We start from the raw sequence: 15,461 nt of genomic DNA, 5'->3' as shown, positions 1-15,461 counted from the left end.
TAATTAGAATACATTTAAAAATTTTAACCTTTAATTACACTTGTACTGATTCATGTTAATAGAATTCAATCCCAGTAATGTGGGGAGAAGGGGGAGCTCGACCAGTTTCTTTATTGTATATAATTACAGTTCAGAAAAGGCAGTCTGGTTGTATATTGAATTTGTTTCCTCACTTTGTTAAATTCACTATTATATATCAAAATGATATTTGCATATTAAATCTTGGATTGTGGAACAATTAAATTAAACTGGCATTCCTGGGTGTAAAGTTGCTAATCCTCTTTGCCAAAGAATTCTTTGTTCTTAAAAGCAGTGGAATTTAATTTGCTGCAGACCATGCTCAGATTTATTTGTAATGCTTGTCTACAAGTTAATCAGCCAAACAAGTGCTGTCTGCAACTGTTTGGCATTTAATTTAAATTTTCTTCTTCTTCTTCTTTTTTTTTTTAACTATGGTAAGCAGCTTATGGGAAATGGTAGGTGACAAACCTGGCCTATTTAGGATTAGTATATTTTATCTAGGCTTTACTAAATTTTTCTTACTGGAATTGATAAGTCAAAGGCCAACTATAAAGTCTATCCAAATTGTGATTAAACACTTTGTGTCCACTAAGAAAACAAAGCATTCCACTGAAGGCAGTGGACCCTTTGACTTAAGAAGAATTATTTCATGTGATTAAAACTGCTAACTTATAGTACATCAGTAATCATGTTTTTCTCAGATCACACTTTGCTTTTTACTCCGTGTCTTTTTCCAAGAATATACAGTGGGTCAGATGCACAGGCAGTGTTTGGCTTCCTTGTTTGTATATTGAGAATTGCTTATCATGAAACTGGAAATGTAGGTACACAACTCAATAACAATAATAATAATATTATTATTTTAAGTGAGGAAGCAGGACTTATTGAGAGGACAGAGAAGCTCCCACAGTGGGAGGGGACCCGAAGGGTTTGCCCCTATTATTATTATTTTAAAGGGAGAAGTATAGTATAGGAAAGGAGGGCTGTGAAATTAATTCACAAGTTTTCTCTTTCTGTCTTATGACTCAATCTACCCACCTGTCAGGGGACAGTGGGGTGTGCCATCTGAAACAGGTGTCTTCTGGAACTCGGGTAGTTTGTCGACATTTTTTAGAAAATAGCATAAATCCTTCCAGTCTACAAGTAAGGAGAGCTATCTGCTACTCTTGATGCATAATGTCAGTATTACAGGTCACTGACTAAAGTAGGCAGGAAGCTCAGGTTTTCTGATAATAGCAGTGAGTGTTCTAAGGAGGAAAGCATGTATCCCTCTTTATGTAATCAGGTATACTAGAAGGAGCCAAAGGTGTAAGAGTGAGTTCTCATTTTGCCTTCTGCTTGCGTGTGTGATAATGACTGAGTTACTAAACCTTTCTAAGCTTCCTCATCTATAAAACGGAATGGCATATCTGTCTTTAAGATTCAATCACATAATGTATGTAAAGCAGCTTGCATGTTTCCTGGATTATGGTAAGTGATCAATAAAATTAATTCTCATTGCCTCTTAAAGATAGGGGTTGTGATGTCTTTACCTCACATAATTCACAGTGTGATCCTTAGCATAAGGTACATTTTTGTCATATGAGTGGGTGAGAGAGATGGCCTCTTCAATGCTTTAGAGCTTTGCCACTGAATACCACTATTTAGGAATGGGAGTCTGCTGGAGACAGAGTTTTCACAATGGATGTATGGATGAAATGTTTTAAAGAGTAAAGAATAGCTTTACAAAACCACTGCGGTACCTGAGGGCAGGGCAGCAAGGTGTGTAATACATGAGACTATACTGATGCCCATTGTCATGGTTTTTAAAAAATTGTTAGTTGGGGGTGAATTAAAGTGGAAACCTGCTCTTTTTGTTGTTAAAATTCAAAAGTTTTATAAGGATTATTGAAAATTTTAAAAGTAACAAATCAATAAGCTGGGAATTTATGAGCATATGAAAGAATACTGTTGGCCGGGCTTGGTGGCTCAGCCTGTAATCCTACGCTTTGGGAGGCCGAGGTGAGTGAATTGCCTGAGCCTGTGGGTTAAAGACCCACGTGGGCAACTTGGCGAGACCTCATCTCTACAATAAATCAGAAAAATTAGCCAGGCATGGTAGCACGCGCCTGTAGTTCCAGCTACTTGGAAGGCTGAGGTGGAAGGATCGCTGGAGCCCAGCAAGTCAAGGCTGCGATGGCCAGGAGCAGCCACTGCACTCCAGTCTGGGTGACTGAGTGAGACTTCAACTGAAAAAAAAAAAGAATACTGTAAGTCCTGAGCAACATTTTTATCATTCCCAAAAAAGCAATAATATCTTATCAGTAGGTAGATTCACTATGGTTGAATTTCCAAAGCTGCTTTGTATTTGAAGCACTGTGGGAGATAGCAAGATAAATGAGTCATAATGCGTATTTTGAGTGACTAAAGATAAAAAGAAAGATCAGTGTATAAATATAAATGTATATATAATACATTTGACATAGTCTTATACTTTACAGGCTTATTGCAAGAAGGTGAGATTGTAACTTTTTTAAGTTCTTCTGTATTTTTTTAGTTTTCTATAATGAGCACATATATTTTTATGCTCAGAAAAAGTATTCTTATACTCTTTTTTCCTTTGAAAGAGAACAGAGTGAATTAGACTAATATCAACCCTCAGGGAGCTAATGTGAAGCTCCTTGAACAGGAGATTAATATGTGTATAGACTGATGTATGAAAATGAAAAGTGTTAACTGCTGTAAGAAAGAAAGAAATAATTCTGAGAGTTCAAGAGTGGAACTTATTCCCAGTGTAGGAAATTAGGGAAGACTCTCGAGGAAATAGTATGGTGGATCTGGTAGCACTTTAACGCTTGGAAGTTTGATGAGATTGGGAGGTGTATTAGAAGGGTAGATTGTTCCCAGATTTTAGAAACCCTTGGTATCAAAATGAGGAAATAGGAGTTAATCTGAGCAGTGTAAAAGAAATATATACTAGCAAAAGTTGTAAGATAAATTAAAGGGGGATTGAAGCAGTGAGATTAATAAGGGTCTAAATTAGGATGGTAGTAGTAGGGATTTTTAAGATACTTTACACAGTCATCACAAATAATATGTAATTGAAGGACAGAGACTTTAGTTAACAGAAAGTAGGATGACTTAACATAGACATGAGATAAGCAAAGCTCTGACTTAGTTTATACAGCATCTCCTATCTCCTTAAAGTTGGTGTTGACAGATTTCTTCATCTGAAATTTCTAGATTGAAGCCCTTTAGCTAAGGTGTTTTGCTTGTTTATTTGTTTTCAAGACTAGTCAAGTGCAGTAATGGGGGTTGGGGAGAGTAAAACAAGGAGTTCAATCTGAAACTGTAAACCGTGAATTGAGGGTGGGGGAGAGTAAAACAAGGAGTTCAATCTGAAACTGTAAACCGTGAATTGAGATAACTCACTACCTTTGGACGAGCCATGACTAAAGTGGTGATAGCTTTGCTTGACTTCCCACTTTGACCAATTTCCCCTCCCATCCTCTCTTCTTTCCTCATGTCTCCCTCCCCTCCTTCCTTTAACAAATAATTACTGATTATATCTCACAGTCTAGTCAAAGAGATAAACCTTCAAAAGAAGAAATCTATAAAATATAGTAATTGCTGTAAGACTAAGTGTTGTAGAAAGGACTAGGGATTTCGTAGGTAGTGATGTTTGGGATTAAAACTAGAGGGTGAATTGGGAGCCAGCTAGTAGAATGAAGGAAGATAAAAGCATTTCAGACATAGGGAGCTGCCTATGCAAAGGCCCCGAGGCAGGATAGTGTTTCCACCTTTTATCCTTGTTCTGCTTCTTAGAAATCTTATTAAATAACACTAATAAGATAGCAGCTAGAATGTCTGGTGTATTATTAAGTATGTAATAAATGTTAGTTTGATTCTCTTCTTTCTATGTGACATTCTTTCCTGTATCAAAGTCATCTTTTTCATCTCTTGTGCAGACACATCCTCTGAAGGCTATCTGTAAACCGTGAATTATGGCACAACCTGGAATTAATATGCCAGTCAGAAAATGTTCACAAGTTATTTTTGCAAACTTACACAAGTATGATTATATCAGATACAGTGTGAAATACATTCTTTGTCTTGCCAGTAATGATGATCAGTCTGGTTTTTTTTCCCTGTATAGACTCAAGTAAAACACATATTGTTGCTTAATGTGCCAAACATAAAGATTCACTATTCTTCATGGTTTTATTGCCTTTTTGTTAAGTGTGTCCTTGTATATAATTGAAGTGGATTGCATCATACACCTTATATAATACTTTCTTTACCCTTCACCACTGTCTGTTCTTTTTCCTGAACATAATTAAGAACTCTTTTAAGCATTATTTTAAATGGCCATATTATGCCATTTCATAAATGAACTAAAGTTTATTTGTCCCCTTTCCTTGGAGAAACATTTTCACTATTCTAAGTAATAATTATAATTCACATTTGTATGGGCATATTTGGTTTTCAGAAGTGGGTCAAATACTGTGATCATTTGTTATTTCATTTGCTTCTCAGTGCTCTGAGTAGTTCAGTAATCACTTCCTGAATGTCTGCCATGTGCTAGGCACTGCTAGATTCTCAGTGCAGATACAAACAGGGTAAAATTCTGCTTTAAACTTAGTTAGCATTTCTTATTCTAGCCTCTTCCCCTGGGGTTCAAACTTAAATTACCAGCAAAACAATATGACTTGTAATAGTAGCACTCTTATGCTTTTCAGATGATTTTCATGTACATTTCATATGCGTCTCACAAAACAGTTTTGAGAAGCAGTTAGGGCACAAAACTGAAGTTCTGCTGGGTTATGGAGCTTATGTATTGGCTAAATACAGGTTGAGTGTTCCTGATCCAAAAACTGTAATCTGAAATATTCTGGAATCCAGAACTTCTTGACTGACACTGAAAAAAAATGCTCATTGGAGTGCTTTGGATTTTGGATTTGAGGTGTTCAGCCAGTAAATATAATACAGATATTCCAAAATCTAGAAAAATCTGAAACACTTCTGCTCCCAAGCATTTTGGATAAGATACCCAACGTATATTCTTGGGATTTGAAATTGGGCCCTGGTTCCCGTTTTCTGTTGTTTCCCCTGTACTATCCCTGCCAAGTAATCCTGGCCCCTCAATATCTGAACTACCAAAAACAACTTAACTCTCTCTCCAAAAATGGCTCTTTCTTGCCTTTTCCTTCGCCTATCATACTGCAGCCAGAGAAAATTTGCTGCTTCTCAGTGGGGAAATGACTTACTGGTTTCAGATCAAAAGTTTGGATTCCATTGATCTCCCAATCTTGGCTATTCTTCCTTTTGTTCTTCACTAAATCAAATTCAGGGTTTTTTTTTATCTTACTTGCCTTTCTTAATAAGGGGATTTTAGAGCTAGTTTTTTTTCCCCTTGACTTCCAAAATTTCAATGCAAATGTATACCCTCTCTCCCATGAGTTTATTTAATATGTCCTGTAACAACTGGTCATCGTGTTTAATTTAGAATAGTTAGGCTGTTAGTTTTACTTGCTCAACCATGTTTTCCTCCTTACCAGACACAGTCTTTTAAGTCTGTCTCTGAAGATTTCAGAGAAAAGGACAAATGCTAAAAGATTTAATCAGTGCCATGATAAGCTTGATCTACCCGAGGTATGGGGATAAAGATAGCTGACCCTTGAACATGGGCGTGAATTGTGCAGATCCATGTTTACATGGATTTTTTACAGTAAATATATTGGAAAAGTTTTTTTGAGATTTGAGACAACTTGCAGACAAACCGTGTAGCCTAGAAATATTTTAAAAAACAATAAAAAATTAGATATGTCATGGATACATAAAACATATGTAGACACTAGTCTATCATCTACTACTATAAACATACAAATCTATTACAAAAAGTTAAGATACACAAACACAGATTGCATATACTGCTAGAAACGTAAACAATGATGCAGTATTAAATTATAATCTTTAAATTGCCTACAGTCCATACTGTAATAATTTCGCAGCCACCTGTTGCTATTGTGACTCAAGTGTTGCAGTCAGTTGCGTATTACAGTCTTAAGTGACCTCTCACGGTTCTCTTGTATTTGTCTTCATGTTCGGTGTAAAACTATAACACTTTGAGTAGCATCATGGGACCCATATGCAGTGCCACTAGTGATGCTGGAAGTGCTCCTAGGAAGTAGAAGAGTCATGATGTTTCCACAAAAAGTCAAATTGTTTGATACGTGCTGTAGATCCAGGCCTGTGGCAATTGCCTACTATTTCAGATAGAAACTCATCTTGTAAACAATGGAAACTTACGGTGTCAAGAAATACAGTCCTGTAAATGTATTTTATCTTTCTTAAGATTTTCCTAACATTTTCTTTTCTCTAACTTGCTTCACCGCAAGAATACAGTATATAATATAACATACCAAATTTGTATTCATCAACTATGTTAAAGATAAGGTTTCCAGTCGACAGGAGGCTATTAGTAGTTAAGTTTTGGGGGAGTAGAAGTTACATGTGGATTTTTTACTGGATACGCAGGGAGGCAGCACCCCTAACTTCTGTGTTGTTCAAGGAGCAGCTGTCCTTGGGTTGAGGTTTGTTTGTTTGTGAGACAGAACGTCACTATTTTGCTTGGGCTGGAGTGCCATGACTATTCATAGGCGCGATCCTAATGCATTATAGCCTGGAACTCCTGACCTCAGGCAGTCCTGTTGCTTCAGCCTCCTGAGCAGGTAGACTCACGGGCACACACCACTCTGCCTGGCAGTTCTTTTTGCTTGTCCCCTCTTCAAAGCTCTTGTGCACATGATTTTTCCTCCTACTCTTCTAACTAGAAGACATGGGGCTAGGATGGGTTTTGTTGTTGTTTTTCTTTTACTTCTTTAGCATCAGTGGCAAGAAAAATCAAAATAGGTGAAAACTTCTGTTTGAATTAAGTTTAAGATAATCTACCTTGAGATAGAGTTTGAAATACAGTATTCATTTCCTTTCACTTCAAGGTCAGTAATTATATTATATTTACCAGGCTGCCAAAAAATGTATACACATTTTAAGAGATGTTGTCTATGTATTACTTTTAGTTTGCCATAACCAGAAATGTGTGGTCGCTGACGGGAACCACTTTGAGCACCTCTTATAACTGCAGAAGTCAAATGTGACTTGTATTCATCTTTTGTTATTAGTATATATTGAGTATTACAATTTTAGTACAGTGTCTTCCTTTCTTAAAATGTATATACTTTTTTTTTTTGGCACCCTCTGAATTTTTATCAGTATACATAGAAACTTACTATAATACCAGCAAATTTACCTCAGAGTAATGTAATGAAATTAAAGTAATGACAATTATTTTTGACTTTGGATTACTGCCTCCCTCCCCCACCCACCCCCCCAAGGGAATTTAGTATTGAATTGCAACTGCAGAAAGTTGTGGGTTTAAAGCATAGTAACCCAGGTGGAAACAAACATGCCAGTTTTTTTTTCTATTAAAATAATTACTGTATCCTCACCATCCATTAGATAAATTGTATGTAACAAAAACAGAACTAAAGGTGAGTTTATTGTTTTAATTAACATTAACTGGTTTTTATTGTTCTACTTAACATCCCAATTAGAATTCTAGTCTTCTCCATGTTTTTATTACATTTTCTATTTCTGCTTTCAACTTACAGAGTTTAAAATTCAATAAGATGTTAAGAGATAAGCCAGAAATGTTGACTATTACAGCAGCCTAGGAGATTTAGTTAATCTGACCTAGATGTTCTTTTGATGATTGAGATTTATATATGAAAACAGTTCTCAATTTCAAAATGAAACATAGGAAGATCTGCAATATAAATCAGCTGTCCTGCCAAAGACAGGCAGATTAATCAGCCACAAACAGAAAGAGTTCGTCATAAAAGTTGTGCTGTTTAGATCATTTTGTATTTGGATCAGCAATAATATTGAAAGTTGTAAGTGAATGTAGCCCTTGCATTTTGCCTTGTTCTAAAGAGGATTATTTACTAGTTTTCCAAGGGCTTTTGTATACATTGATGTTGGTTTCATTTTCATTGTAATACATGTGAAACAAAACAAATAATGTTAAAAAATTCTTGAGTAGAAATTCTTTCTGAATGTAGATGTTAATGGTGTTAGAGAATATATTTCAGTGATTAATTTATTCATTTATTCCTTATATCCCCAAATGCTGGTATTGGATGGTTATAATGAGTACACTTATCCAACTACTGCTGCACCCGTTTTTTCTGTCATTCCACCAGAGCTGCAAGATGTTAGCTTCTGCTTCAGTTCTTAATTTAGCATTATACAATGTTATTTTTAAAAATTAAAAATAATGGGGACTTATAAATAAGAGATGAGATTCAAGGGATACCTAGTTTCATCAACAGAGCTGAGTGGAGACAGCAGTAAAGGAACCTCCTCTAGACTGGAGCAGCCAGGGCTAATAAGTATGTAGTTTTCTTATCATAATGCTGTGATTGAAATGTAGTATTTAATGGTGAAGCCCTCTTACAGATGATGAAAATACTATAGTTAGAGTGACAAATCCTTGAAATTATGTTGAAATGGTTTGTCTTTTATTCCAGTATCTAAAATTCTAAAATAAGTGCTTTGAAGCCAGAGTTATTGACTAAACTGTAGTAATTTCTAATTGAGGATATAACATATGTTTCAATTGTTTAAATATAGCCCTGAACAAGTATTGTATACTTAGCTTGTTTTTCTCTTTAAGCATTTAGTTTTAGATGCTACGTAAGCATTTGAATTAATCATTAGTGTGCTTTTATGACTGAATTTTACAAAACATGTTTCTTTTTAAAAATAACACCATTGGTTTATTATTGTGACAGTTGCTAATAATTTTGTATGGCATATTAATAGTTTTTGTCTTCTGAATATTAGGAAGGAAGTGTGTGTGCTTGTGTGGATGTGAGAGTGAGAGAGCGCACACACATGAGCATTCATGCTGTGTGTGTGTTTTATTTGACATATTTTGCAACTTAGTTCATCACTTCTTTTTAGACTAAAGAAAGTGCAACCATTTTACTAATTAAGGATTTATGGAATGAACATTGACCTGCAAAGTAGCGTTTTGAAATAGCCTGCATCTCCTAGATGTAGGTTACACATACGTTGTGTTTTATGATCTGTTCCACTCTTATTTAAAGGTCTTTGATAACTGTGGAATTAAGTAATAGTTCAGTATTAGTTATAATGTGTGTAAGTTTAATATACTTGTATGTATTCGGTAGCAAAGTCATTAGAAGAACTCTTTGTCTTTGAGGAAAACTTTATATTTAGCAAAAGTTAATATTTACTGTGGGTGCTATGTATTTATTTTATCTTGTAGACTCCAGGCATTAGAGCGCGGCCTACAAGACTTCAGTGGTTTTGTGACAGATGTATTACAAGCAATCAGGTTTGTATTTGATTTCTGATGTCTCGAGCACCTAAAGCTATGAGTAGAAGGCAAGTGTCCTACATGTCATATGAACACTTGGGGATTTCAAGAGATTGAGCATTGTGGCTGCAGAGTTGGTTGTCTTCTAAAGAAGCAAGAGTGTATTTCTTGTCCTGAGGTGCAATAGAAAACCTAAAAATGTTAATCTGGGCCCTCAAGATTCTAACTTGTTTTATCCTAGTTGTTGGTTGATCTTGTGTCCTTGGCAGTTTAAGGGTCTACATCAGACCTTAGTGATGGGAGGCGTTGCTTCCCAGAGCCCAGCAGAGGTTTTGTTGTCCTTCCGCCAGCACACGTATCTGTTCACAGCCTCCCAAGTAAAAGCTACAGAGCAAGAAGTGTCTACGGTTTGGGTGGAGAAGTATTTTTGTTAACATATGATATACTCATTGAGATGTTATTGATGTTGTGTGTTCTTGACTCTAAAGGGTCTTTTTAACTTAAAACACTTTTTAAAAAGATTGTGGTAAAATATGAATCACAAATGGAAACAACGAAATATATATATATATATCACGTAAGATTTCTTACCTTAACCATCTGAAAGTATACAGTTCACTGATAGTAAGTACATTCACATTGTTGTGCTCGGTCCTTTAACCTTTGAAATGAAGCTAACCTGCCTTTTGAATGAAGCTAATATGAAGGATTATTCAGCTGCTATTTGTCCACTATAAAATATATCCTCAGCACAGTGTGGATCTATCTTTTAATCTTATTTTTAAGGTTGAAACTCTGGAAAAATTAGTGGAGCTGACACAGAAGCTATTTGAATGTGATCGAGACCAGATGTACTACAGTCTGCTAAAACTATATAGTAAGTGATTTAACTATTCCTCATGGTTTTATTTGTTTAGTCTGTTGAAGACAGTGGTCAGAAAGGAGTATTAGGCATTAAGGAGGGTCTAGGTATTGTCAAATGTGGAGTCTTCAGCAGAGGCTCAAGTAAAGGCTGGGTTGAACTTTATCACAGAATGTTATATTATGTCACTAGACACTACAGCCTTCACAATTTCTGACATTCTCACTGCAACAACGAGAAGGTGAGAAAATCTTCATCAGAGCCACAGAAGTAAATGGAACTTTTTGAGATACTACTGTCCTTTTTCTTCTTTTTTATTTCAATCTTCAAGTAGATTTATCAGTTACTTTTATACATAGGTAGCCAACAACATATACATGTGTATAAGTCTTTTTGCAAAAAGATGCATATCTATATACACACTCATATTCAACAATTTATTTCTCAATATGTGATTATATATTTTTGACTCAGTCATCTATTACAAACATTTTTCTGTACTTAATCACCTACAAATGACTAATACACTGAATAGATGTACTAAAATTTCCTCAGCCAATCTCTCATTACTGGGCATGTTAATCAGTTTTCCATATTAAAACAATACTGCTGTATTCATTTTTGTGCTTTATTCTTTGTTTATGCCTGTAATTATTTCCTTAGGCTGAAGTCCTAGTATTTGTATGTTATACTTCTGAAACCTTTGACCTCTGCTGTCAAACAGTGCTTTTGTACATTTATCCTAGTGTATACATTTGGGAGCTTCACAGTCTCTTTTAGGATATTTGGATGTAGGGGAACACTTCTTGGAATAGTCGGTGACTTTTTCCTTTTTGTTTCCTAGATACTTGATCTAGATTTATTCGTTTTTTGCCATTGCAAGTTTTTCTTTACCAAGCATAGATAGTAATAAGTTGATCTGTCTTCTTGAACTTTTATTATTACCATTGGAAGCTTTTATCTTGCATCTTGGTGGTGTAAGTAAAATAAGACTTGCTTTAAAAATTGCATTCCAATTTTTGGTTGTACTGAAGTATACACCTCACAGTGGAATTCTTAAAACTTTGGTTTGAATGATGCTCAAATTCCCACACAATGCTGAGATTAATAATAATGAATTTATAGAACTAAAAGCCTTGTGTTTGGGGCATTTGTCCTTTTATTGTGGATTATAACCTGTATTCGAGTGCTGACAACCCATTCCACCTCCTTTTCTTCCTTTTGAGGAACTGTTTAAATTCTAGTTGTGTACAAACTTAAAAAAAATACTGACTTTATATATCTGAATGTGTCTTAGCATTCAAAGTAGTCCTGATAGATGACTGCATCAATTTTCACTCAGAAAAAGAAATCCACAAAGCCCTTCCTGTGTGTGACGTATTGTGGAAAACACTGCAGATGTGCTGGTGGTGGTCTGCTGAAAGAGTTAGCCCATGGCCAAGACATACATGGTATAAAAATAGGTGACGGATGTGTGTGAACAGTGGTAGTCCAGGGTCAGCTGAGAGCTGGCCAGCCACGCGACACTTTACTGATGATTCAAAAAAAAAAATTAAGAAAAGAGAAAACTTTCAGGTTCATCTTAAAATTTTCTTTAGGGGCCAGGCACAGTGGCTCATGCCTGTAATCCCAGCACTTTGGAAGCCAAGGTGGGAGGATCACTTGAGCCCCAGGAGTTGGAGATCAGTCTAGGTAATAATAGCAAGACCTTGTCTCTACAAAAACTCAAACCATCAGCTGGGCATGATGGCGCACATCTGTAGTCCCAGCTACTTAGGAGGCTGAGGAGGGAGAATCGCCTGAATCCAGGAGGTCAAGGCTGCACTGAGTCGTTAGTCGTGATCAAGCCACTGCACTCCAGCCTGGGCAGCCGAGTGAGACTTTGACTCAGAAAACAAAACCCAAAAATTCCCTTTAGGGATATGTGATGTAATACCGTTTCTTCTCCTTGATGCCTTCTGTCTACTCTGCTGGACACCTGCCTCCAATTGCTTCTTACCCTGTTTTTGAGCCAATAGGCAGGGAGCTTGACAGGGTGTGGATGGCCTCTTACGGTGCAGGAAACCAGTGGAATCCTATAGGAAGCATACTTTTTAATCCCCATTTGTATACTTTTTGCCTTCTGTAGTGTTGTCATAAATGGATAATCTGGTTGTAATCACCCTAATTCTGTCCTTTCTGAAGAAAAGGCAAACTGTCCCCTTTTGCAGCTCCTCTCTCCATTTTGCCCTCAGACTTGGACAAACTACTTAAATATTGTTACGTGGACTCAGTTTATTTGAAAGGGAACATGTGGTAGTTCATTTCATTGATAGTGACATGTGGTCCTTCCTCTTCTACTTGAAAAGGCCATAGTTCGGGTTATGGATTTCTTTTTCATGAAGTGATTTTAGCCCTTGAAAGGGTTTGGATTGGTTGTTATTTAGATACTTAATTGAAAAGCAGCTTTCCTTTGTCTATTTTATTATTTATTTATTTATCATTTTGAGTCAGAGTCTCACTCTGTTACCCAGGCTGGACTGCGGTGGCATGGTTAAGGTCACTACAGCCTTGACCTGCTGGGCCCAGGCGATCCTTCCATCTCAGCCTTCCAAGTAGCTGGAACTATAGGTGTGTACTACCATCTGATTTATTGTAGAGATGTGGTCTTACCAAGTTGCTGAAGGTTGTTCTCCAACCTGTGGGCTCAGGTAATCCTCTTACCTCTGCTTCCCAAAATGCTGGGATTGTAGTCATGAGCCACCATGACTGACTCCTTTGCTTATTTTAAAACAGCACCTCTTACACACCCATACCCACTTAATTTCGTTGTGAACTATGGCATACTACAAAAACATGCACAAAACAGAGATACATACATACAGCTCAGTAGTTTATCACCACCAGCACACATGGAACTGTACAAGTCTTATCATACCTTTAAATACTAGCTAATCTACCTAGATTCGGTGGCTCAGCCTGTAATCCCAGCACTTTGGGAGGCCAAGGTGAGTGGATTGCCTGAGCCTGTGGGTTCGAGACCAGCCTGGGCAATTTGGCAAGACCTTGTCTCTACAATAAAATTAAAAATTAGCTGGGCATGGTAGTGTGTGTCTGTAGTTCCAGCTACTTGGAAGGTTGAGGTGGAAGGATTGCTGGAGCCCAGCAGGTTGGCACCATGGCACTGCAGCTTAGGCAGCAGAGTGAAACTCCAACTCAAAAAATAAATAAATAAATACCAGCTATTCTAAAGCTACTTTTATTTTCACTGACTCAGTGTAGTGTTATGTTCATAAATAATCTGTTGTAAGAATCTGTTGTAATTCTATCTTTAGTTATGACAGTTGCAAAATTAGATCCTGGAATCTACAACAAACATTACATGAATGAGGTAACTCCCTTGCCTGTTTAAGGAACATTCTATTTATTTCTAAATTACAAACATTTTCTTACCTTCTAAACACTTCAGTTTCTTCTTTACGTATACAAAGTAAAGGTTAGTTTGTTCTTTATATACACAAAGTAGTCTATCAAAGAGTGAAGCTGCCTTACATTTATAACTTTGCAATAAAATTCTTTGGATCTGTTTTAAAAATATTTACAACCTCGGCATTTATTCTATCTCAATTTATTTATATGTTCTTTCTTCAAGTTCATATAGCCATTGACATTTCTTTTCTGACTGTGTGGCCTTTTCCTTTTATTACACTCATGACATGAATGTTATGAAAGATTCAAACAATATAATGGCATGCTAGCTAGATGTGGAAAAGTCATCATGTCCACCACAATCTTTACCACAGAGGTACCTTTGTCCATTGACCATTCTTAGTTCCCTCTGTCTGCATTTCCCTTTCATCTACATTTGTATCCGTGTATTTTTTACACATGCATCTAGTACTTTGATTATATTCTATTTTGATTGCTTTGGGCTCTACATGTCTCATTTTCTACATTGTGTTCTGTAGCTTCCTTTTTTTTTTTTGAGTTGGAGTCTCACTCTGGAGCCAGACTGGAGTGCAGCGGTCGCTCCCGGCCACCGCAGCCTCAACCTGCTAGGATCCGGCGATCCTTCCGCCTCAGCCTTCCAAGGAGCTGGAACTACAGGCACACACTACCACGCCCGGCTGATTTTTGATTTATTGTAGAGAGGAGGTCTCGCTGCCCAGGCGGGTCTCGAACCCATGGGCTCAGGCGATCCACTCACCTCAGCCTCCCAAAGGCGCGGGATTACAGGCTGAGCCACCGAGCCCGGCTTATTCTTTTTAAAGGTGAAACTTTTTCATCTCTGGCCAGTGGGATCCCCTTCACATTGGCTGCTGTGGTGCCTGACACACTCCATTAGTCATCAGTAGCTCCTTGTTTTCAATCATAACAGGATGGACCAGACTTAAGCTGCATGATTCCTGTCTTAGACCTGGAACCCTTATTTTTGAGGGGAATGATACTTAGATACCATTTATCAGGTGACTGACAAATGAGGAATTTGGAAACTGCCCCATCCTATCAGTTATGTGGTAAAACTCATTTTTATGGTGAAAACTCTGAACTAGAAATCTTCATCTCTTAGTTTCGTGCATAGGAAACTAAGTGCCAACTAACTGTTACACCTTCTAGCCATATTGTTGCCCCACAACTATGTCTGTTCTTGGAAAATTCTCTAATAGTGTCAAAAATCTTTGGTTTGATAGCTTAAATGTTTTCCAAGCCCATTTTGAACAGTCTGTCCTCTTGTTTAGAGAAGGAACTGTGAGTTCCAGGAGAATGATGTGATTAGAGAGGCAGAATGTCCATTCCCTGGTCTCCGCCCAGGTTTGTGGCTGTTGGATTAATTTGAGGAACACGTTTGATTACTGTTGTCTCACGTGAAGCCCACAAGGAATTCTATGAAATGAAGGCATGACTTTTCTTCCCGTTTGTGAGATTTTACACACAGCTGCAAATTTTGACACACTGATTGGTTTGATTATCTCAAATCTTTGTTTTGTATCTTGTGAGCTGGGTAGTTTCCAGGAAATTTTTTCCCTTTAAAAAATATTTACTGCGTTGCTTCATGCTATCTTATGCTAATTTTCATCTGCTTTTTGAGATATTTTCTTTTTTAAGTTACTAGTCCGTTTTAACAGGTGCATCTCTAATGTCTTTGTCCTCCCAAAGTAGAAGCTTTTTATGTCATTTTGTACCTTTTTTAAAAGAAGAAAATTATCTTCCCAGAGT

General features: G+C 36.9%; 1 protein-coding gene across 1 annotated transcript in view; it reads left to right on the top strand.

The window, feature by feature from the left end:
* Positions 1–15,461, top strand: part of LRPPRC (leucine rich pentatricopeptide repeat containing) — a 106,993-nt gene that overhangs the window by 57,537 nt on the left and 33,995 nt on the right. The window contains exons 25-26 of the mRNA XM_021712369.1: positions 9,353–9,421; positions 10,190–10,280. Of these exons, the coding sequence (XP_021568044.1) occupies positions 9,353–9,421; positions 10,190–10,280 (160 nt within the window). The remainder of the gene's footprint in view (positions 1–9,352; positions 9,422–10,189; positions 10,281–15,461) is intronic.

This window comes from Carlito syrichta, unplaced genomic scaffold, assembly GCF_000164805.1.
Source record: "Carlito syrichta isolate Samal-C Ts95f unplaced genomic scaffold, Tarsius_syrichta-2.0.1 Scaffold303213, whole genome shotgun sequence".
Taxonomy (NCBI): Eukaryota; Metazoa; Chordata; class Mammalia; order Primates; family Tarsiidae; genus Carlito; species Carlito syrichta.
The sequence above is the reverse complement of the archived record's forward strand: the minus strand, read 5'-3'. Positions and strand labels throughout refer to the sequence as shown.